This window comes from Tiliqua scincoides, chromosome 1, assembly GCF_035046505.1.
Source record: "Tiliqua scincoides isolate rTilSci1 chromosome 1, rTilSci1.hap2, whole genome shotgun sequence".
Lineage (NCBI taxonomy): Eukaryota > Metazoa > Chordata > Lepidosauria > Squamata > Scincidae > Tiliqua > Tiliqua scincoides.
In genome coordinates, this window is record NC_089821.1 from 182,349,976 (window position 1) to 182,372,672 (window position 22,697).

Consider the following 22,697-nt stretch of genomic DNA (forward strand, 5'->3'; position numbering starts at 1 on the left):
ATGTTTGATTACTTTTTATTTGCTTTCACAACAGTGCACTCTAAGTTACATTAGACTTACAGCAGTTGAGAAGTTGAAAGCTATGAATTCATAGAACAGACTTTGATGGTTTTCTTTTTTAAAAAAAGGCAAACCAGATCTTGCTCAAAGGCTGTTTTCAGTACTACATTTTTGCTAATAAAAGACTAGCTGTTATGGTAGAGTTAACATGGAATTGATATATGCTCATGTTGTTTAATCTAGATTTACCACTAAGCTTCTAAGATCCTGATACCCCTGAGCTAAAAGGAAAGACAGAAATAGCCATTTACTGCATTACTGTCAAGACTGTTTGAGTGCAATTCCAAAAATACTGCAATGTTACATTAAGTAAGAGATCAACAAACATCAGGAAGAATTTGTAAAATCTGTCAGTTTACTGAACTAATCTGCTGTCAAATTATCAGCATAAGCATGTTAGCCAAATGTCTTCTGTGCTACAAGAAGCAGCATTAGCATAATGTAGACAAAACAGTTGCAAGTCAGGAAATTCCTATGCATTTCTCTTACTGTTCTGGAATGTGGTAAATATAAATAAATATTAGGAGAAAGATGGCCTGGTCTAAACATGCAGGAGGATGAGGTAGTAAAATGACTGTTCCATTTAGAATTCAGGTGGAGAATTACAGTATCGAATGTTCCTCTCCCTCCCCCCCACACACACTTACACCCTTCCCTGCAAATAGAACCCTCATATGGGAGAAGGTTTTGAGCCTTTGCAGTTTTTTTCTTTGCAAGAAGTTTAACATAGAGGAATATTCAAAACATCACCACTCACTTGTAGTCTGAAATGGTACAGTGGTACAAAACATCACCACTCACAGCCTCAGCACTCTGCCTCCTCATAATGCTACACTGTGTGGACCAAGGTGCAGTGATGATATAGTGTTGCAGTATTTAGAGGCCTGGTGTAGCACACTGACTAAGGGCACAATCCTAAATGCACCTTGGGCCCAGTACAAGTCCCTTGAGCCGACTCTAGAGTCAGCTGGGCCAGCGCAGGGATGCGCATCGGTCCATGGAGACTGAATCCAGCCTCTGCGCCGACTCTGACGGGGAGGGTTGTGTCAGCCGAGCTCAGCTGAAGCAAGGGTCTGGGGTGGGCAGGGACAAGGTAGGAGGGAAGCTGCAAGCCGCTCAGCTCTCCTCAGACTTATGCCACCTCCGGAGGTCTAGTTTGGTGCATGAAGAACTACTCCATATACATATATGAATTAAGATAGTATCGACAGGTGGAGCCTGTTTATCTGTGGATTTTACGTCCATGGATCTGTCCCAGCCGGGGTCCCCTGGACCTCCACTGGATCAGACTTGGCCTCACCTGAACCCTCTGAAAGCAACCAGAGTTGTGCTCTGGTTGCCTCTGGAGGACTTTCTGAAGCCTGCAGTGTCCACCCACAGCCTCTGCAGGCTTCAGAATGGCCTGTGGAGGCAAAAAACGCCACTTCTGGTTTCCTGAGGTGGAAGCCCTCCAGGAGCTTTCCCGGGCCTCAGAACCCCTTGTATCGCATAATAATGTTACTTCTGGTATTCCTCAGGAAAACGGAAGTGGTATTTTTCACCTCCATGGGTCATTCTGAAGCCTGCAGAGGCAGTGGGCAGACACTTGCTACCGCTGCAAGCTTCAGAAAGTCTTCTGGCGGCGACCAGAGCACAGCTCTGGTTCCCTTCGGAGGACATAAAGGGCCGAAGTTCACAGATTCACTTATCCGTGATTTTCGGTATCCATGGGAGGGTCGAAGAACCCTGTATTTGGGGAACATCCATCCTCATCACTGAACCTACTATGCTAGGAAGTAGCCATGCTGCGCAACCTGCTTCAGCAGAGATATCACAGGCTCTGATCTTCCATAGGGAAAATGCACAGGAGAGGAATCTATGTTTCTAGAACAGAGTTGCAAGCCACGTGAAAGACCTGACCTGTGTTATGCACCATCTGTGATTATTTGTAAAACTTTTCTGGGACATCTATTCTTGATGTCTTCTGTCTGGAGAAGGATGGATAATTGTTAAGTACATGGAATGCACCTAATAGCACAGTCCTATGCATATCTACTCAGAAGTAAGTCTCACAGAGTTCAATGGGGTCTACTACCAAGTAACGGCCTGATCCAGTCCCATGCACACTTGGTCACCACCAGCATGCACTGTCGCAAACATGCACTGTTGCAAACACTGTCTAAGGCATGTTTGCGAGCCCTTACCGTGAGCCCAGGGCTGGAGCTAGCCCAGCGCGAGCCCACGGTGGGCCCTTGTTTCACTGCCAGGCCACTGCCCAGACTACCTGGCTGCAAAGAGGTGAGGAGGAGTGTGGGGGAGGCAGGGAGGAGGCGTTCTGAGGCGGGGAAGGCAGGAGGAAGGCGGGCAGAGGGCAGGAGGACTGCAGGTCCGGTGGAGCTCGGCTGCACCGGATCCTGAGCCCATTTTGAACTGTGCAGTCTGAACCAGGACTCTCAGATTCTGCGGCAGCTCCAGAACTGTCATAGAATCAAGTAGCCCCACTGCAGAAAGTCCCCTTCTCCAGAGGAGCCATTGCACGTTGCCTGGTTGTGCGAGGATTGGGGCTAACTGTCTGTATAAGATTGCGGCCTACATGAATCATCCGTTAGGTTTCATTTAGTAGCCGGTGATATTGAATCTGGTGTTCTGTTATTTCTATTAGTTTTACATATTGTGTTGCTATTCAACAGAATGCCAAGTTATGAACCAAATCTGGTATGTGTGCTGCTTGTAAGATTTCTAGACAATTTCTTAAACATGCTTCTTTGTCCTGCTTCCAATAACTATCTAAACCAGTAGTTCTCAAACTGATGAGTTGCGACCCACCAGCCTGAGAACCACGGCTGTGGCCAACATTAAGGGGCAGGGAAAGGCAGCAATGCAATCCCCAGGATCACGCCACTGCAGGGAACATAGGGGCTTTTTTATAACTCACCCTAGTCCCTACCAGCATCAGGGGGTAGCAATCACAAAAACAGAAGTAGCTTGCAACTGTGTTTTTCCAATGTTTAGAGTGCGGGAAGCCCTGCAGAGGGGTCCATGGGGTTGCTCACACCCCCTAGACACCGGCAGGTACTAGGAAAATTACGAAAAAGTCCCTATGTCCCCCGCAGCAGCACGATCCTGAGGACTGTGTCGCTGTCTTCCACGCTGCCCCCAAAAAGACTAATCCTGGTCCTCAAACTCCCAGATAGTTTCAGAAACAGTGGTCTAAACCATAATCTAGATAATCATGAATGAGCCACAGAGAGCCTTAGGCTTCCATGCTCCCCACCCATTCGTACTTTACACCTTGTTTGCATATTTTTAATTTTTGATTTAAAAAAAAGAATGCTTAAAGTAGAGAAAAAGGAAGCAATGGCTAGGCATGACAGCTTCAAATGAAAACTAAGGTGGTACACTGAGCAGCTCAGAAAAAGAGAAGCTAGAAGCTGTGTATGTCTGTTACTTCATTTAAGAAGCCCCTACAAGAAGTTCCTGCTCCCTCATGCTCAGAAAACATGGCATCTGTGCATGGAAATGGTCCAGTGACACCTCATACAATAGCAGCCTTCTGCTGTTTATCATTTTAAAGGCCCCTCTCAATATAAAATGCCTCAGACAGCCGCATCCAATAACTCAGTGAAGCTAAAGTGTCTTTAAATTGATTAACAGGCCTATACTGAAACTTCTTGCATTGACAAAATTAGTTTTTAAGAAGTGGAGTGCCCATCCATAACTATCCCAGCACAAAATATTTTGGGTCAGTTATGCATACAGATAGCACAGAGATACAGCAAGCATTAGAGAACAGGGTATCAGTCGCCCAATGGAAGAGAGAATAGATTATTATGCATGAGTCACACATCCAGACCTTTTAATAAATGGTGTTGGATACTTGTAGACACTTAATACTAACTTGTCTAAAAAAAAAAAAAAGACAATCATTGTAGAGGAGATAGTAAGCCAAGAGAAAAATCAAACAGTTAAAAGAACCCTGAAAACACAGCAGGAAAGCATTTAAATTCTAGATTTCCCTGCTGCACAAACGTGTAATAAAACACATTATAGCTGATATGTGAACTGGTGTTTGCATGTGCTGTTGTACTCAAGTCTATTCAGAACTGGATCACACTCTTCATAATTTGATATCCCGTGTGTGCGTGCGTGTGTCCGTCCATCTCTGCCACTCAGTCAACTCGCTCTTTCTTGAAATACTAAATTCAGAAAAATTTCAGTTCATTCAAATGGAGATATTGGAACGAAATGTGTTTCAAACTGAATAGTACTTTGGCCCACCCCAAACCTATTTAGGATGGACAACAGCTGGTGATATATGCTTTGACAAGATCAAAATATATCAAAATGAAGTTTGGTGTACATTCAGTACATCACTTTGTTTCAAATTCTAACCCCAAATTGGCTCCAAAGAGTCTAGAAAAGAAGTGACACACACTGCAGAGCAACATCTCACATGAGCATATGAACCTGATATATACACAATACCTTCCTATCTTTAGTTGAAATCACTTCTCAGCACTCATTTTTACTGCAGGGTGGAAAGATAAAGAATAAACCGAAAAGCAATATCTGAAACATAGCTTATATACTATTTACTAGTATTATATACTCCGTTCATGATAATCCTTTACAACTGGGAGAAATATGGTACAATATACTTGAAGTCTAATGTTTATCTTTTCCTCCAAGACATTTGGGAGGAAAGGTGAAGAGATGCATAAATAAGAGATGCTTCTGGGCCTCAGATTTCAGTTTACACCTGTATAGAAATATGCATTACATGATGTAATGCTTGTATGCATTACATGATGTAACGCTTTAGTTCTGAACTCACAGTGCAAGAAACAGCACTGTCAATGATATTTTCATTGACAGTGAATATCATTCATTGACTCATTTTCACTGACAGCACTGTCAATGATATTTTCACACTTCAAGCAAAAAGTCAAACAGCCATGCTCTTTCCACCCACCCCATCATAGGCTGGAGCACATAAGCACCCAAAGGAGAAGACTAGAGGCAGAAAAATAATGCCTTTTATGTAACATGTCAACCAAAGCAGGGGCTCTGGTTGAACATTCCCATGCAGAGAATTTCTTGTCCCTGCAGCAAAAAGAGAACAGTGCAAACTTTTCTATAGATTGGGAAGATCTAATAAAATATAAATCTGAGCCCATGAAAGGACTGGGAAGGTTCACCTTGAAAGAACTGGCTGCTCTTTAACCAGGAACTTAACAGCATGTTTGCCACTGGTGTTTCTATTTGACAATATAAAGGTGGTGTAGTGGTTTGGGAGGTGAACTTAGACCTGGAAGATCCTGGTTCGAATCTCACCTCAGCTACAATGCTTCCTGGGTGACCTTGGGCCAGTCATTTTCTCTCAGCCTCACCTACTTCACAGGGTTGTTGTGAGGACAAAAGGAGGGGAGCAGCTGTGTACACCACCCTGAGCTCCTTGGAGGAAGGGTGGTATAAAAATGTGAAAAATAAAATAAATAAATAAATATAAGTATCAAAACAATTTGTAGAAAGAAGCTTAGTGAGGAAGGAGCTAGCCCTTAATAGAGTTACAGCCCAATTCTAACTTACCCCCCCACCCCCGTACAAGTTGCATCTGGGGAGGGCAGTCCTTGTGACCTCCTTGAGGTAAGGAAACTCTCATTCCCTTACCATGGAGCAAACATCTGCTATCCCAATGGATCTCCTCAGATCTGTAATATTACAATATTAATATTACATCATGTGATATTATTCTTCATTTTCCTTAACCGCAGTTAATAGTCAAATTTATCTAAAAATTTTTTGATACATTTATTATTTACATCACTATATGACTAAACCATCCAAAATACTTTCATCACATTTCCATTTTTCACTATATTCTTCTTGTACAGCTGAGTACAGTATATTTGAATAACCTTACACAAATTTCCACAAGTTTTGCTCTACAGTAATGCACACCATCCTCCTTTTGTGTTTTAGAGAACCTGCCATGTGGTTGGACATTCCTAATCTTAATGTCCCAAGATGTTTCATATTTATTTGATGAATCTTTTTAAATTTCACTCAATTCCATATTTTACTGTTGGACTCCTTTTACTAAAGCAAGTACAGAAACCCAAAAGCAACAGTAATATGAAATGGCTTGGATCCAGCAGAACCCTAGCATGAGCTTCTGTTTTCAGGAGGTGGAAAGGGGGTCTCTGATTTCTGCAGGCTATCCTGTCCGCACACTAAAGCCATTCCAAAAAATTTCCCAACACTTGGATCCGTTTTTTTAGTGCACAAAAGAGGAGGTAGGAAGTCTCGTTATATGAGCAAAGCTCTCCTGTATTTCTAGTTGTTAGAATCCAAGACTCTGTTTTCTTAATGAGATGCATATTATAAGTACATTGAGAATAGCATAAATGATAATAAAATTTACTATTACCCAATCCTATACATTGTCAAGCAGAGCAGAGAATCTGGTGCAGCCGTGCTCGCCCTCATACAAGACACTAGTTCTGGTTCCAGAAGTTAGGCCCATTCCACATACAGAACTAAATTCTTTTCACAAAGACTGTTTTACAAAGGAGATCACCACCAACCCTAGTACCACATCTTAAGAGCCACTTATCTATGGCAGTAACTTATAGCCTATAAAGTTACAATGCTGGGTCTTCTCTTATGTCCAGCTCTGCTTCATGTGTCTGACACAGGAGTCTTACAGTCACTACTACAGCTCAAGCAGATGTGCTTGTGCCACCTTCAGCATCTATAAGAGGGGTACAGTTAGGCTGCAGAGAGTTATTAAAAAGAGACACATCTGAGCTATTATAGTCATGAAATGAGACTTTCTTTCTTGAAAAGAATGCACAGTATATCTTTTAGCTGAAGAGGCAAATACTACTGTACAATTTTATTTGTTTCACTTTTGAAATATGTCAAGTACTCATGGCAGCATGGAACATTTACCTCATTGTCAGTTCCCACATCAAGCATAACGGGCAGACACTCCTGGGGCTTCACTCCTCCGCATGCTGTGTAAAGTGCTAGTTTACCCACCGGGATGCCCATTCCATAACAACCAAGGTCTCCAAGGCCAAGTATACGTTCTCCATCAGTCACCACAATAGCCTAAAAGGAGAAAGTATCAAGAGCACTGTAAAACTGTCAACATATTCTGGGCTGTTTTCATGGCCATTTTTAAACAAGTTGATTCTTATTCTCTTTTATTATTTAAAATAAAGCTGTAAATGATTCCATTACTACTTCAGTGTGTTACATTTTTACTAGATTTGTAACAACCCAATTAAAAATCTTAGCTGATAAACCCAAGCATGCTTTTTGCTGATTAATCTAGTGATTAAGTTTGAATCTGAGAAAAATCTAAAGAAAAAATATATATATTGTTTATTGACAATGCACAAGTGGCACAGAGACTTACAAGAGACATTTCCCTGCTCTCTCATGACCAGAGAAAATGGCTCTTTTAAGATGACCCATCTGCAGTTTTTACAACTATTTATATATTTTTATTTATGAAAGTGTACATCTTCTGCTGATTAATTGAGAGCACCTTTTTCTCAAACATTATTTAAAATAGAGTAATCTGATTTAAGACTGTATTGCTAATTTTCACTGTGATGCAAGGATCATCAAGTATTTTATCATGAATTATTCCAATACAACAGCTTGTTTGATTGACACACAGTGTAAGCCTGGTCCCACAATTGTCAACATTTCCACCAGTGTAATGTCAGCTGACTTAACACGTTGTTGAGCTTCTTAGTCTTTTTACCGCCATGACTTCATTAGCCACCATGGCTATGTCACGCCCCAGAATGCCCTGCAGCAAAACCCACTTCATAGGCCGTGTCATGCCCCAGAATGCTTTGCAGTTTCCAGATGCACAAACACACAACCCACACCAATACACAACCCACACCAACACACAACCCACCAAAAATCCTGTTGGGTCACAACTCACAGTTTGAGAATTGCTGCACATGGCACAATTCCACTTTAAATCCTCATATCCCAAATCTAAACTGAATGGCTTGTTGAAATATCTGAGCCACAGAGACATACAACACCAAGCATGTATTGCCATGTAGTTCAAAACAAGCCCACCTTGACAACAGTTTCAGGCCAGGATTTTAGCAATGTTGCAACATGTCCTCTGTCATGAGGAGTGATGAAGAGTCCTCTGCAAGGAAATAATGAGAATATAAGTCAGCCTGAAATTTTTCAAACATAATTTCCTGTGTGTGTGTTACACACACACACACACACACACACACACACACACACACACACACACACACACACAGAGTGTGCTCCTAGTATTCCAATACTTTAAAGGCCTAAACAGAGATGCCTGTAAACATGCAACATGACCTGATGGGCAAGTTCTTTTTTCTTTTTTTTTACACAGTGGCTGAGGAGAGCCACAAAACAGAGTTTGATCACAGTGGGTAGCCTGAGACTTTTGACCTCACCTTGGTTCCACTCTTCCCTGGACACTGTTTTAAACACAAAATCACAAGAAAGTCACTGCCCAATAAAGTATTGCTCAAACTGGTCCATAATTCCTCGCTATTTTTAGATATAAATGCGAATTGCCGGGTAGAATTTGATCCAATTACACAGCTAACAAATTTGTAAGCACTTTAATGTGTCAAAACACATTGCACCCATTGTATACTGTACATTCTTTATCATTTTTAACAAGAAATGCATACATACCAACATATGCACACTATTCTTATTTAGTTCAGACTGCTTGACAAAAGGATATAACACACAAAAGATTAAATGCTCTTTTAAAAAAAAACAATCACAGCACAAGCCATCCTCTTTCAACTACTCACAAAGAAAACACAATGATTTTCCAACAACTACAAAACTCCTTTTTTTTTAGCAGTGGGAGAGTAACTGGCCCACCTCACCCCAGCACTGTCTGTTCTTGTGGCTGTCTGCTGGTGTTCTTTTGCATCTTTTAGATTGTGAGCCCTTTTGGGACAGGGGGCCATTAGTCATTTGATTTTTCTCTGTAAACCGCTTTGTAAACTTTTAGTTGAAAAGTGGTATATAAATACTGTTAATAATAATTAATTAAAAAAATAATGAAAAAGAAAGAAGTTCTCACTGTAACAGAGAGTCTCCCATAAGAAAAAACAGTAACACAGTATAGCTAGTGCAGCAAGTAAAAATATAGAGCTGATTGTATACTATAATCCAGGGGTAGGCAAACATTTTGGCAGGAGAGCCACATCATCTCTCTGACACTGTGTTGAGGCCAGGGGAAAAAAAAGAATTTACATTTCAAATTTGAATAAATTTATATAAATGAATATATTAGAGACAGAACTTATACGAATGAATTTTACTGAGCTTATTTATAATACACATGAGAACAATAATACAGGCATGTAGAACCACATGAGAACTATGAACTGTTTGCCACACACCTCTTGCACCGTGAAAACATACCGACCAAGCCAGAAACACATGGAGACATAAGTTGTTTAGAGGCAACTGGGGGGGGGGGTGTTAAAATAATGCCCAGGAAAAGCAGAAAACACATGGAAACTATAAAAGGCCTTGCTCTAACGACCCGCAGCTCGCATCTGTTGGTCGCAACTGGCAGACACAGGCCAGCATGGGCTCCAACTGTCTCCAACATTCCAGAGACTCACTGGAGACTGGGGGCTCCCTGCAGGCCAGATTAGGGTACCCTGAGGGCCACAAATGATCCCCAGGTCAGGGTTTGCCCACCCCTGCTATAATCCATCAGAGATATTCAAATATAGTAGAGGCAGAATATTATTTCTTTAACTGTCCATGGAGCATACTAATAACTGCAGTTTTTTCATCAGAATATTTAGATCAGATACCAGATGAAAAGATGCTTAAGTATTAGAAGGCTTAATGTCCCTTTTTTAAGATAGCTGAGAGAGCAAAGTTCTTACAGGTTTCAAAAGAGAGTAGGATCAGCTTTGTAAAAGTGTTTTATGATTTAACAACTGAAGTCTCAGCAGGGTATGTGCATGTGTACACACTCACTGGAATCATGTTGAGACAGCAAGAAAGAAATGTCTTCTGCATAAGAGTTTGCAGAGAACAGGGGTTCAACCTTCTCAGGCACCAGAAACCTGTGAACATTGGAATAACTGTTTCTGAAAGTTTTATATCTGGAGGTGTAATCCTAACCACACTTTCTTGAGAGTAAGCCCCTTTGAACAAAATACAACTTACTTCTGAAGCTGGTTAGGATTGTGCCCAAAGATGTACAAACACATACAAAGTCTTCAAATCAATAGCCTTTCTCATTATCGACACCTAATGTGGATTTAGTGAAAATATTAAAATCAGAATATAACCCTATTCCATTGTAAGCAGGAAAAATTTACACTGTTCAGTCTTCAGAGTAAGAAATTAGATTCTGGCAGCTCTTGGGAAAGAAGAGAATCTCCAAGGACACATAGAAAGCTTTGCCCTGGGCTAGTTTTTAAATCAATCTGTAGTTTCCCTTCTAACAAGTAATTCTATCCAAAGAAGCCCTTTCAGACCAGGGACTATTTTTAATTCTTTTAAGAAAATAAATTAGGTCATTTTTATGAATTTACAATTCACATGGAATAATGATTCCATTTTAATTTATTCTCCATTACCCAGTAACTTTTACCTTAAATTTAGTTTCTAATCAGCCACCATGTCCTAATCATAAAAACAAATCCTACAGGTAACCAACTACAATAAAATTTTGGTTTGGTTGTTACCGTTAAAAACTATTTATGTACATCAGCAGACCAGCGATTAAGAGACCAATCCTAGTCATATCTACTCAGAAGTAAGCCCCATTATAGTCAATGGGTCTTACTTCCAGATAAGTGTGGATAGGACTGTAGCCTAATTCATTTTATCATAAAGATGATACTGCAGTAGTTGCCTGCGCAGCAATTCTTAAGCAGTAAATTCGCTAGGACTAAAATGGCCTTGGAGAGAACCAGGAATCAATGCTGCTGAAATTTACAATTTTTCTAGCCGATTCACACATTTGCTGGGGAGGCAATACTGCTGTGGAAGGTAACCATGTCATCTACCAGTCCCACATAGAGGCATTATCAATGCCATGTGATACTGGACCATATTCAGGTAGATCCTGTGATGCATAAGAAAGGTTTGGATCAGCCCTTATAAACCTAAAACATGATTTACAGAAAACAATAAAAGGTGCATAGGAAGAGCTGTCAGGTTGCAATCCTAAAGATATTTACTGGGAAACAAATTCCATTAAATTGAGTGAAGCTTTGATTGAAGAAAAATGTTTACAATTGGTCCACAAGAAAAACTGAGGGCATTATCTGTGACTTACACATGAAGCATACTAGAAAAAATGACTGCAGCTATACTGATGTTCCATTGTACACAAATGCAGTACTATTAAAGGGTAGAACCTTTTCTCATAATAACTGCTTTGATGATAGAGAATCCTGAGCAAGTCGGAGAAATAGTCAGCACCATCCAAGAGCTGGCCAACTACCAGTGAAGCAAAAAAGCATAAAACACATTCCAAACCTGAGCGCTCAGGGCCTTCCAAAATGCTCTTCAGGGAAGCAGAAGGGGAATAATGCAGGCCAAATCAGAGTCTGCTGAAAGTATTATTTGCACTGCTGTTACATCATTCTCAAAATAGTTCAGGATCACAGCATTGGTGAGCTACGAGATTATAGCATACATTAATTCTAAGGAACCAAATGAAAAAGCTATAACCAAGACTTCTAAACAAAAGCATATTTGCTACTGGTAGAAATAAAGTTCAAGTTGCAAGGCCAAACAAAATTAGGTAGTCTTCAATCCAAGCATTGCTTCAAGCTATCTTGAAGCAATAACACCAAAATGTTATAACTGCAGTAACACCAAAATGGATGCCAGACAAACGCCACTTTATACCAATTTATTATGCACAATTTCTAAACTGGTAAGTCGCATAATTATGAGGGAGGTTTAGAACAGTCCATCTCTTTTGTTTGCACATTAGTGACAATAAACAAACATATTCATAGACATAATCCCCAATACCAATACTAGAAAACCAAACTCATTTCAAAGTGATAATTTGGAATTAGAAAAGAACAGCAAACAGCAAAATTAATAATTCAATCAACAGGTCTAGCCAGTTCAGGTAAGTCTCTTTCCACTTGAGACAACCCAATCCAATGTCGCCCGAGCACCAGTGCTGGGTGTTGCAAACACACCATGAAGCACATTTGTGGCACCCAGGGAGTAGGCAGCGCTGGCAGGGAGGCTTGCGTCACCCCTTCAATGCCACAGTAGGGCCCCTGGCTGCTGACAGAGACAAAATAAGCACTGAGTGGCACAAGGGTGCAGGGAGGCATTCCAGGATGGGGGGAGGGCAGAACAGGACAAGCCTGGGAGGGGGGGTGGGCCTCCTCTGAATCCTATTCCCCCTCCCAGGCTCAAAAGCCAAACACAGGACTAAACTGCTGGTGCAGCTCCAAGCTGGAGCAAGCTGGGGCTTTACTCAGGGTAAGGGGAAAAATGTGGGAACAGGATACAATGGGCACCATTTGGTGCCAGCGCTCCAGGGCTGGATAGGATGATGAGTTTCCAAAGGCAGACATAAAATGAAGGCTAATTGGGGTCAGCTAGAGATGAAGGAAACCAAGAAATCACAGTCTGAATGAGAGGTGAGGGACCACTCAAGGAAGCATGGCAACAGAGGAAGAGTTTGTCTTCAAGAATGCTGATGCTTGTCTTCCAAGGAAAGGAGGCCATTAAAAGAGGTTGCAGATATTAGTGCTGACAGGACTTGGATTTAGCCCAGAACATGAAGGCCTTTTGCTGCTGAACAGGCTCACTGGAAATCTTCCAATTTGCTGAAACCCAGGGCAACCCCTGGAGTGAGGGTTTCAAAATGTGCTGACAGCTGAATCCAGAACTCTGTGTATTCTGAGGACTAGTGTGGATAATCATGGAAGCTAGCAGCACTGTCCAAAGGCTGAATGGGGAAAGCAGAACAATCCCACCAGCAAATGAGAACGTGGGGCCTGAGCAACAGAAAGCAATTTTGTTGCAGATAAATGGCTCAAGAGAGGGATTCCTTTGAGCTAGGTCAGTGGCTTGCCTTCCACAGGAAAAGCTGGGGCAGTGAGGAGAGTAATGCTAAAGAAGTGATGCTAAAGAAAAGAGTAGGAGAGAAGATGGTCATTATTACAGGAGAATGCTTGTTAATTATCCCCATCAAAATTTAAGCACACATTAGAAAAAAACTGACTGGAATGTATGAGACATTCATCTAGGTGGGCGTGTCTGCCACCCACCCACCCCCAAATATCTCACACACTTTGAAAGATTCAAACATGCTAAACTGGAATCACCTTAAGAAGTCTCCAGTGATCTTACCAGAGTGCTCCGTTACAAATCTGTGACTGGCTGGTTACCTCAAATAAGAACTCTCTCAGTTGGAGTTTTCCAACACTGATTATAATAACTTCCAAAGAGGTTGGCCACATGGGGAGCCCAATACTATTGTAAAGCAGCCATAAAGCTCAGTCTTCCCATATGTGTTACTCGAGGGCTGGCCACCCACTGGAGCAGGTACACCAGCATGGGAGGGCAGAATGGGGGCAGGGAGGGGGTGAAACTGGGTGGGAAGGGAGAGGAAGAGGGGCTCGGAAGTTATCTGCTGGATCCTATCATCCTTTTTCACAGCTTCCTTGCTTAGGCAGTTTACAATCAAACAAAAACAAACAAACACAAAACAGTTCATACCAATGAAAGGCAACAAAAACATACCAAAATCATAACTGTACAACTCTACAATATCACCCAGCCACCACCAGAGAGCAAGAAGAAGCCCTTACAAATGGGGTACTATGAGTCCATGTAAATGTTTATGGGGGCTATTGCACACAGTAAGTTTTAATTATCATCTAATTGAAATTCATTAGATAATTATTGACCTAGTAGAGGACTTTCAAAAACATGCCATGGAAATTGGAAAAAAAATTGGATGAAATCCTAAGGCAACATTTGAAAGAGCTAAGCATCTGGACTTTATTTGGCTCAATTTCAATAAAAAATCAACCCTAATTCATTAGAGAACATATCCTTATACTTTCACATTATTCCAAATAAATTATCTAATGTCATGTTCTTTATAATCCTAAACTGTGACCTATTTAAAAAAATAGCCTACCCTATCAGCAATTAAGAAAGAAAAAACCCCAAACTGAATTTAGTATCTCCCCAGTTTTACCAAGCAGAAATGATAGATATTCTATGTAGACACAACAAAGGGTTATAAAAGAGAACCAATCAGAGTGTTGTTGTGGATAGTAATTACATCCTAAAAGTTACCAGAGATGCCGCTAACCTGAATTAATTTTACAGAACTTCCCGATACTGTGTGCCTATAACAATTCCATTTATTATTATTATTATTAACAGTATTTATATACCGCTTTTCAACTAAAAGTTCACAAAGCAGTTTACAGAGAAAAATCAAATAACTAAATGGCTCCCTGTCCCAAAAGGGCTCACAATCTAAAAAGATGCAAATAAATACCAGCAGACAGCCACTAGAACAGACAGTGCTGGGGTGAGGTGGGCCAGTTACTCTCCCCCTGCTAAAAAAAGGAGCACCCACTTGAAAAAGTGCCTCTTACCCAACTAGCAGAGGTTAGCATTAGCATTTATATTCATAACCTCATTAACAAAACTGATATAGAATAAAATGATCTCAAAATTATAGTAGTTTGGCCATAACCCTTAATATATTATCCAGCACTTGACAGGTGAAGTACTGTACAGATGTCCTATGATCCACTCTTCTGTTCTTGGCCTCCAAATCCTATTTTCTGTTATGAAACAGCATCACGCAACTGATTGAAAGGCTTCCTGAAGTCAAAGCAGTGATGCATTTTCATTTCTACAAATTATACTCTATTTTAGTGAAACCAGCAACCTATTCTAGACCTAAAAGAATAATCCTTGGGATGCTCTGCATTTTGATGTAATAACTTACACCATTTCCCTCAGATGTTAGAACCAAGGGAGAACCAAACAGCAAAATTCTCTGCAAATACTCTCTCTACTTTTCAAAATATGGACAGCCCTAAACTAGACAAAATAGATTGCTAGTACTTGATCAGAGTCATCTACCCCAGGGTCAATCCCCCCTCACCTTTGTATTTCATGATATTAGAAAAGAGTTTCAGGCTTACACATACACCCACACCTACAGGAAAATATTACATTTATTCAAACACTACATTCCTTCCAAGTCTACACTACAAAACCTGTCTCCTATGAGAGAGAGTACGAAAACCAGATACCAGTAGCATACCTAGGTCATTTGACATCCAGGGCCCATAAATTTTTGACACCCCATACCACAAAATTATGCAATTTATTTATATTTTTCACATTTTTATGCCAGCCTTCTTCTAAATAATTCACAATAGCTCTCAGGTAGGTGAAGTTGAGAGAGAGTAATAGTCATAACATGAAATGCATAATAATGCCCAGAAAACAAATGCAGTGAGTATTTCCTCACAAGCAATGAATAAATGTCAGTGCCCTCCTTGCTATTGCTCCCCTATACATAGTACTCAATGACATACTGCCCCTATGGAGGTTCAATGTAGCCATCATGGTTGATAACCACTGATAGACTAAGCGAGTGACCAACAACACCCAACCTTCCCACCAGTGGCATCACTAGGTTGGTATCACCCGGTTTGGTAACTCATGGTGCTACCCCCACTAATTTATTTTACTATAGAACAGTACAGGTCACCCAACCATCAGCGACCAACAAAAAAGTGGTCAACCTGATGACACTCACACAACTGAATAGGAGCTGGCGTATTAGCTCTGATACATGGAAAAGGAAGCTGACTCACAACATCTTATTGGTTCCATGCTGTGTCATAATAACACCACAATAGCTCTCAGAATCATTGGTCAGTTTTGAGTTAAGGAAATCCACTTTGTTACATAAATCAGTTGTGTTTTCTTTTTCTAGTTACTTGGCTATAACTTTTGATAGAACACAGATAATTCAATTTGGTTTGTTTCATTACATTCTGCATTAAATTACACATCAAATGAAATATAACATGATAGAATTCCTAAAAACCACAATTTTGGTCACTATTGGTGTCACACACATCCCGATGGTGTCACCTTACTAAGACCTTATTGGTTCCATGCTGTGTCATAACAACATCATATTGGCTTTCTGAACAATCCATCTCATTAGTCCATTTTGAGTTAAGAAAATCTACTTTTTGGTACATAAGACAATTGTAATTTCGTTTTCTGGCCATAACTTTTGATAGAACTGAGATAGTTTACAATTTTGGTCACTAGTGGTGTTGTCCCCCCTGAGGGTGGCACCAAGGGCAAGCCCACCCTCCCTGCTAGCTATGCCACTGCCAGATACCTTTCTGATCACATTTTGTGATGCGATGGGCAGGGAGAGATGTGCCATCCAAAAAGGCTCTCAGTGAATTAAGTGAGGGTGACAGATCACAATCCATGCAATCACAGTCAATTCATTATGTATTTCTTGAATAAAAATCTAATATAGAAATCTAATAAGAAAATATCTTCACATCTTCATATCCAAATCTTGATGTTATATTCTGGTGATTTCCCAATTACATACTTTTCAGAGTCTGGACTTTACAAATTATCTAAAGTTGCTTTTCCCATTACAAATGGAAATGCAATCCTAAAATTTCAACCTCCTCACTTTTCAGCAGTTTCCAAAACTTAGCAATACTTGCCCATGATTTTTCCTCATCACACATTGAGCCTGCTAATAAACCTGAAACACCTGGGTGTCCCACAGCCTGTGCAAAGAAGTTATTTTTGGCGTCCTAAAATTTCCACTGAACTTTCCCACACCTAAAATTGCAGCATAAAAAAAAAAAAAGTATCTGAAAAAGCTGATATTTTAAGGGGCTTTCTTTATAATGGGGGGGGGGGAGGTATAGCAAAGATTGCCTCTTAAAGAAGCAATGTGCAATGTCACATGCATTGTCAGTCTTAAAATTAAAGAAGAGAACTTTCTCCTGCAATAGCCTGTTTTCTCACATATTTCGGTTGACCATATTTCTGATTCTGATGGGCCTGTCCCAGAAGATCTTGGCCCCGACACATACTGCAGGACACGTGCTGGACCTGGTGCTTACAGCTGGGCACGGGGGCAGTGATCTGGATGTAGAGGAGATCAAGATCACTCCATTGTCATGGACAGATCACTTCCTGGTAAGGTTTAGGCTGGTTGCAACTTCCTACCTCCGCAGAGGCGGGGGACCGTTTTCTATGGTCCGCTCCCGGAGGCTAATGGATCCTGAAGGTTTCCTGAGGGCTCTGGGGGATTTTCCCACTGCCGAGACTGGCACCTCATCTGAGGCCCTGGTTGACCTTTGGAACAGGGAAATGTCCAGGGCAGTGGATGAGATTGCTCCAGAGCGACCTCTGCCACGTCGCAGACTCGGAGCGGCTCCTTGGTTCACTAAGGAGCTGCGAATGACGAAGCGGCAGGGCAGGCGTCTAGAGCGACGGTGGCAGAAAACTCGTGATGAATCCGATCGGACACGGAGTAGAGCTCATTATAGAGCCTACTCCGTGGCGGTGGTAGCAGCGAAGAAATCATTCTTCTCTGCTACCATTGCGTCTGCTGATAGCCGTCTGGCAGAGCTGTTCCATGTGGTGCGGGGCCTCCTCCATCAGGCCCCGCCAGTGGACCAGGAGGAATACACGGTCAGCCGCTGTGATGTGTTTGCGCAACATTTTGCAGATAAAATCGATCGCATTCGTTACGACTTGGATGCCACATTGACAATGTCTGATGATGTCCCCTTGGCAACTGCTTGTCCAGTGTTGTGGGATTCTTTTCAGCTTGTGCAGCCTGAGGATGTGGACAGACTCCTTTGGAGTGTGAGGCCGTCTGCCTGCCTGTTTGACCCTTGCCCAGCTTGGCTGATAAGAGCTGCCCGGGGTGGACTGGCTGAGTGGACAGTGAGGGTGGTCAACTCTTCTTTGGAGGAGGGGACATTGCCGCTTGCTTTGAAGCGGGCGGTGGTTCGCCCCCTCCTGAAGAAGCCCTCCCTGGATTCCACTGTGTTGAACAACTATTGGCCAGTCTCCAACATCCCGTTCTGGGCAAGGTAATTGAGCGGGTGGTGGCGGCCCAACTCCAGAGGGTCTTGGATGAAGCGGATTATCTGGATCCTTTTCAATCTGGTTTCAGGCCGGGCTTTGGGACGGAAACTGCCTTGGTCGCCTTGGTGGATGACCTACGCCGGGGACTGGACAGGGGGAGTGCATCCCTGTTGGTCCTGCTGGACCTCTCGGTGGCTTTCGATACCATCGACCATGGTATCCTTCTGGGCCAATTGGCCGAGTTGGGAGTTGGAGGCACTGTTTTGCGGTAGTTCCGCTCCTACTTGGAAGGTCGGTCCCAGATGGTGGTGCTGGGGGATGCCTGTTCGACACCCTGGCCATTGAGGTACGGGGTGCCGCAGGGCTCAATTCTGTCCCCCATGCTATTTAATATCTACATGAAACCGCTGGGAGAGGTCATCCGGGGGTTTGGAGTGGGGTGTCATCAATATGCTGATGACACCCAGCTTTATCTCTCCTCCAGACTCCAGGGTGGCGGTTGAGGGCCTGGAGCGCTGTCTGGAAGCAGTGAGGATCTGGATGGGGGCTAACAAGCTGAAATTAAATCCGGATAAGACAGAGGCTCTCCTGGTTCGGAAATCCTCGATGCAGGTGCTGGATTATCAGCTTGCTCTGAATGGGGTTGCACTCCCTCTGAAGGAGCAGGTCCGCAGCTTGGGGGTCCACCTGGACTCGCAGCTGCTCCTGGATTCCCAGGTGGCGGCTGTGGCTAGGGGGGCCTTTGCTCAGCTTCGGCTGGTGCGCCAGCTGTGGCCGTACTTGGATCGTGCAGACCTGGCCACGGTGATCCATGCTACGGTGACATTGAGGTTAGATTATTGTAACGCGCTTTATGTGGGGCTGCTCCTGAAGATGGTTCGGAAACTGCAATTAGTGCAGAATGCGGCGGCCCGTGCGGTCACTGGAGCTAGGCAGTTTGACTCTGTCAGCCCGCTTCTCCGGGGGCTACATTGGCTGCCCATTCGTTTCCGGGCCCAATTCAAGGTGCTGGTTTTGACCTTTAAAGCCCTATACTGCTCTGGGCCAGGTTATCTTAGAGATCGCCTACTCCCGTACAATCCGGCTCGTCCTCTCAGGTCATCAGAGAAGGCATTTTTACAAGTGCCGCCACCTAAGGAGGTACGTGGGGCGGTGGCAAGAAATAGGGCCTTCTCAATAGTGGCACCAACGTTGTGGAACTCCCTTCCCCTTGACTTGAGAATGGCTCCCTCTCTTGAGACCTTTCGGCGAGGCCTGAAGACCTTGTTGTTTAACCAAGCCTTCTGACGTTATGGCCTTTTTAACATCTTTTATATATCTTTTAGTTGCTTTTTTACAGGCCCGATTCCTCTAAGAACTGCTGTTTTATGCTCTTTTATTCTGACTCTTCTGACTACTGTTTTTATGGGTTCTGCTAATGTGTTTTTTAATATGTTTTTATCTGTTTGTGAAATTATGTTTTAATCTGTTTTATATGTTGTTAGCCGCCCTGGGTCCCTTTTTGGGAGAAGGGCAGGATAAAAATAAAGTTTTATTATTATTATTATTATTATTTTAACAAACTTCTCACTACAAAACACATATGCAGCAGCATGTAATACATGTGAAACAAAATGTATCCCAGCCACTATAGTCAGCTGTCTTGAATTTTGCTTTTCAATTAGTGTATTCAAAACAGCAGTGTGTTCAGAGGGACCTTCTCAAACAGGAAACCTGGTATCTGACAAAAACCAAAAGGTGATATAGTTGGGATGAGTTTAAAAAATAAGATCTCAGAGTGGGTGAAAAAGAAACAAAAGTAGAAAAGTAAGAAAGGAATCCGATACCTGTCCTGGGTGCCAGCTGGCATAGTGTGGTAGCAGAGGGAATGGCAGTGCTTGATTTAGCACCAATGAGTCACTGAGCAATATTAACAATGAACAGCAACAGTAACAAAATGAGGAGTCTCTGCTTTTGGTAGACAAAATGCCCATAGGATAATAGACAAAGGCTAATGTGGATTGAGCTCATCTCAGACCATTCTTTTGCATCCTGATGGCCCAGTGGACATGTGTGTCTTCTGTTGCGCAGCACTCCAAGAAAGGTGTGGCAGGGGACTTCTTGATTGTACTAGAGGCCTGTTCCAGAGCCTGCGATGGTTGCAGCTGACAGAACTACCAGTACCCAATCATTTAACTGCTAATTTAGTAAAAAGGGCAAGTGGAGAAGAAGAAGGAGTGCATGATTGCTAAGTACTAGGCACTGCTTTCCTCCGTCATCCTACTTTCTCTGACTCTCTCCCCTGACAAGACTAAGCTAGGATTCATTTAAAAATTATACAAGTCCCCAGGTTTACAGTTTATTGAGCAAACACAACCTGTGACCTGGAAACGAAAGAATGTGGGTCAAATACAATTTTCCAAAGGCTGAGGATCATCACAGCAAATACAGGGGGCCTCCATATCTATGGTTCCCGTATCCACAGTTTCAGTTAACTGCGGATCAGATCCATGCTCCCATGCATGCCCCCCATAGGAGACACCCCCAACCTCTAGAGGCAAAGGGAGTTCCACTCCCCTTGTTCCTGGAAGGTTTTCTGAGCCCTGCAGAGGCCACATACGCGTTGGTCTGTGGCCTCTGCCAGGCTCAGAATGACTGTACCTAATGAAAAAACAAGACTTCCAGTTTAGAAAAAAAAAAAATCAGAAGTTACTTTTTTCACTACATACAGTCATTCTCAACCCAGCAGAGGCTGCAAGCAGATGTGCACGACCTCTGCTGGGCTCAGAAAACCCTCTGGAGGTAAGGGGAGCAGAACTCCCTTCACCTCTGGAGGGTGGGGGGTGTCCCCTCGTATCCGTGGATACAGGGGCATGCCTGGATCTAAGTCCTAGCTGATGTGAACATGAACTCAGAAATGCAAGGATAAGCCCAAGTTTAAAAAAATAGAAATAAAAGACAGTTGAACTTAATCTGGCCCCTAATTTTAAGCCACACAAAACTCTAAATTCACAAGTATAAGGCAAAAGCTCATTAGCATAAAATTGTTCCTGCCCTATCACTTTGCAAAACAGAATGCTCTTAACATACTGCCAAAGAAGTATTTTAGACTTGTTGGTGGGATATTAGTTTTAAGATAAACAGACATGTCTCAGTGAACAGCAATTGGGCTTATAATTCTGAAAACCAACAGACTACATTTCAATCTAGCTGAGCTTTTCTTTTTCTGTATCACTACAGTTGAAAGCAGACTACTGGTGACTATTAGGTTATCATTAATCTATAGATACAAAGAGCATGTTGTTTGACAGGCGCTTACTAAACACTTGGCTGGTTTAACTGGCTTTAATCTTCTTTACATGAATCATGTAGAACTTTAATTGGAAGGAAAACAGGTGTTTGTGTTTGAGAGATATGATTTTTCCAGGCAAGGCACCTGGAAAAGACAGCATCCCTGCTGAAGTCCTAAAATGCTGCAAAGAGATCATCGTCACTGAGCTGCATGAAATCCTCTGTCTCTGCTGGAGAGAAGGTGGAGTACCTCAAGACATGAGGGATGCAAACATCATCACGCTGTACAAGAACAAAGGTGACAGGGGTGACTGCAACAACTACCGCGGCATCTCTCTCCTTAGCGTTGTAGGAAAGCTGTTTGCCCGAGTTGTACTAAAGAGGCTCCAGGTACTTGCAGAGAGCGTCTATCCAGAATCGCAGTGTGGATTCCGAGCCAACAGGTCCACCACTGATATGGTATTCTCCCTTAGACAACTGCAGGAGAAATGCAGGGAACAACGACAGCCACTCTTTATAGCCTTCATAGATCTCACAAAGGCTTTCGACCTGGTCAGCAGAGACGGCCTCTTCAAGATTCTTCCCAAGATTGGATGTCCACCCAGGCTCCTCAGCATCATCAGATCCTTCCACAAGGACATGAAGGGCACTGTTGTCTTCGATGGCTCCACATCAGACCCTTTTGACATCCGAAGCGGAGTGAAGCAGGGCTGTGTTCTTGCACCAACCTTGTTTGGGATTTTCTTCGCTGTCCTGCTGAAGCAGGCCTTTGGAACTGCAACAGAAGGCATCTATCTCCGGACCAGATCAGACGGAAAGCTCTTCAACCTCTCCAGACTGAGAGCAAAATCCAAAGTCCAGCTGAAATGTCTGCGTGACTTCCTCTTTGCCGACGATGCAGCTGTCACTACCCACTCTGCCAAAGATCTCCAGCAGCTCATGGATCGTTTTAGCAAGGCCTGCCAAGATTTTGGACTGACAATCAGCCTGAAGAAAACACAGGTCATGGTTCAGGATGTGGACTCACCTCCCTGCATTACAATCTCTGAGCATGAACTGGAGGTTGTCCATGACTTTGTGTACCTTGGCTCAACGATCTCCGACACTCATTCTCTCGATGCCGAGCTAAACAGGCGCATCGGTAAAGCAGCTACCACGTTTTCCAGACTCACAAAGAGAGTCTGGTCCAACAAGAAGCTGAC

At 42.7% G+C, this 22,697-nt stretch overlaps 1 protein-coding gene across 1 annotated transcript in view; it reads right to left on the reverse strand.

The window, feature by feature from the left end:
- Window positions 1-22,697, reverse strand: part of ME1 (malic enzyme 1) — a 144,211-nt gene that overhangs the window by 77,987 nt on the left and 43,527 nt on the right. The window contains exons 4-5 of the mRNA XM_066612481.1: window positions 8,152-8,227; window positions 6,994-7,155 (exon numbers count right to left, since the gene is read on the reverse strand). Coding sequence (XP_066468578.1) covers window positions 6,994-7,155; window positions 8,152-8,227 — 238 coding nt within the window. The remainder of the gene's footprint in view (window positions 1-6,993; window positions 7,156-8,151; window positions 8,228-22,697) is intronic.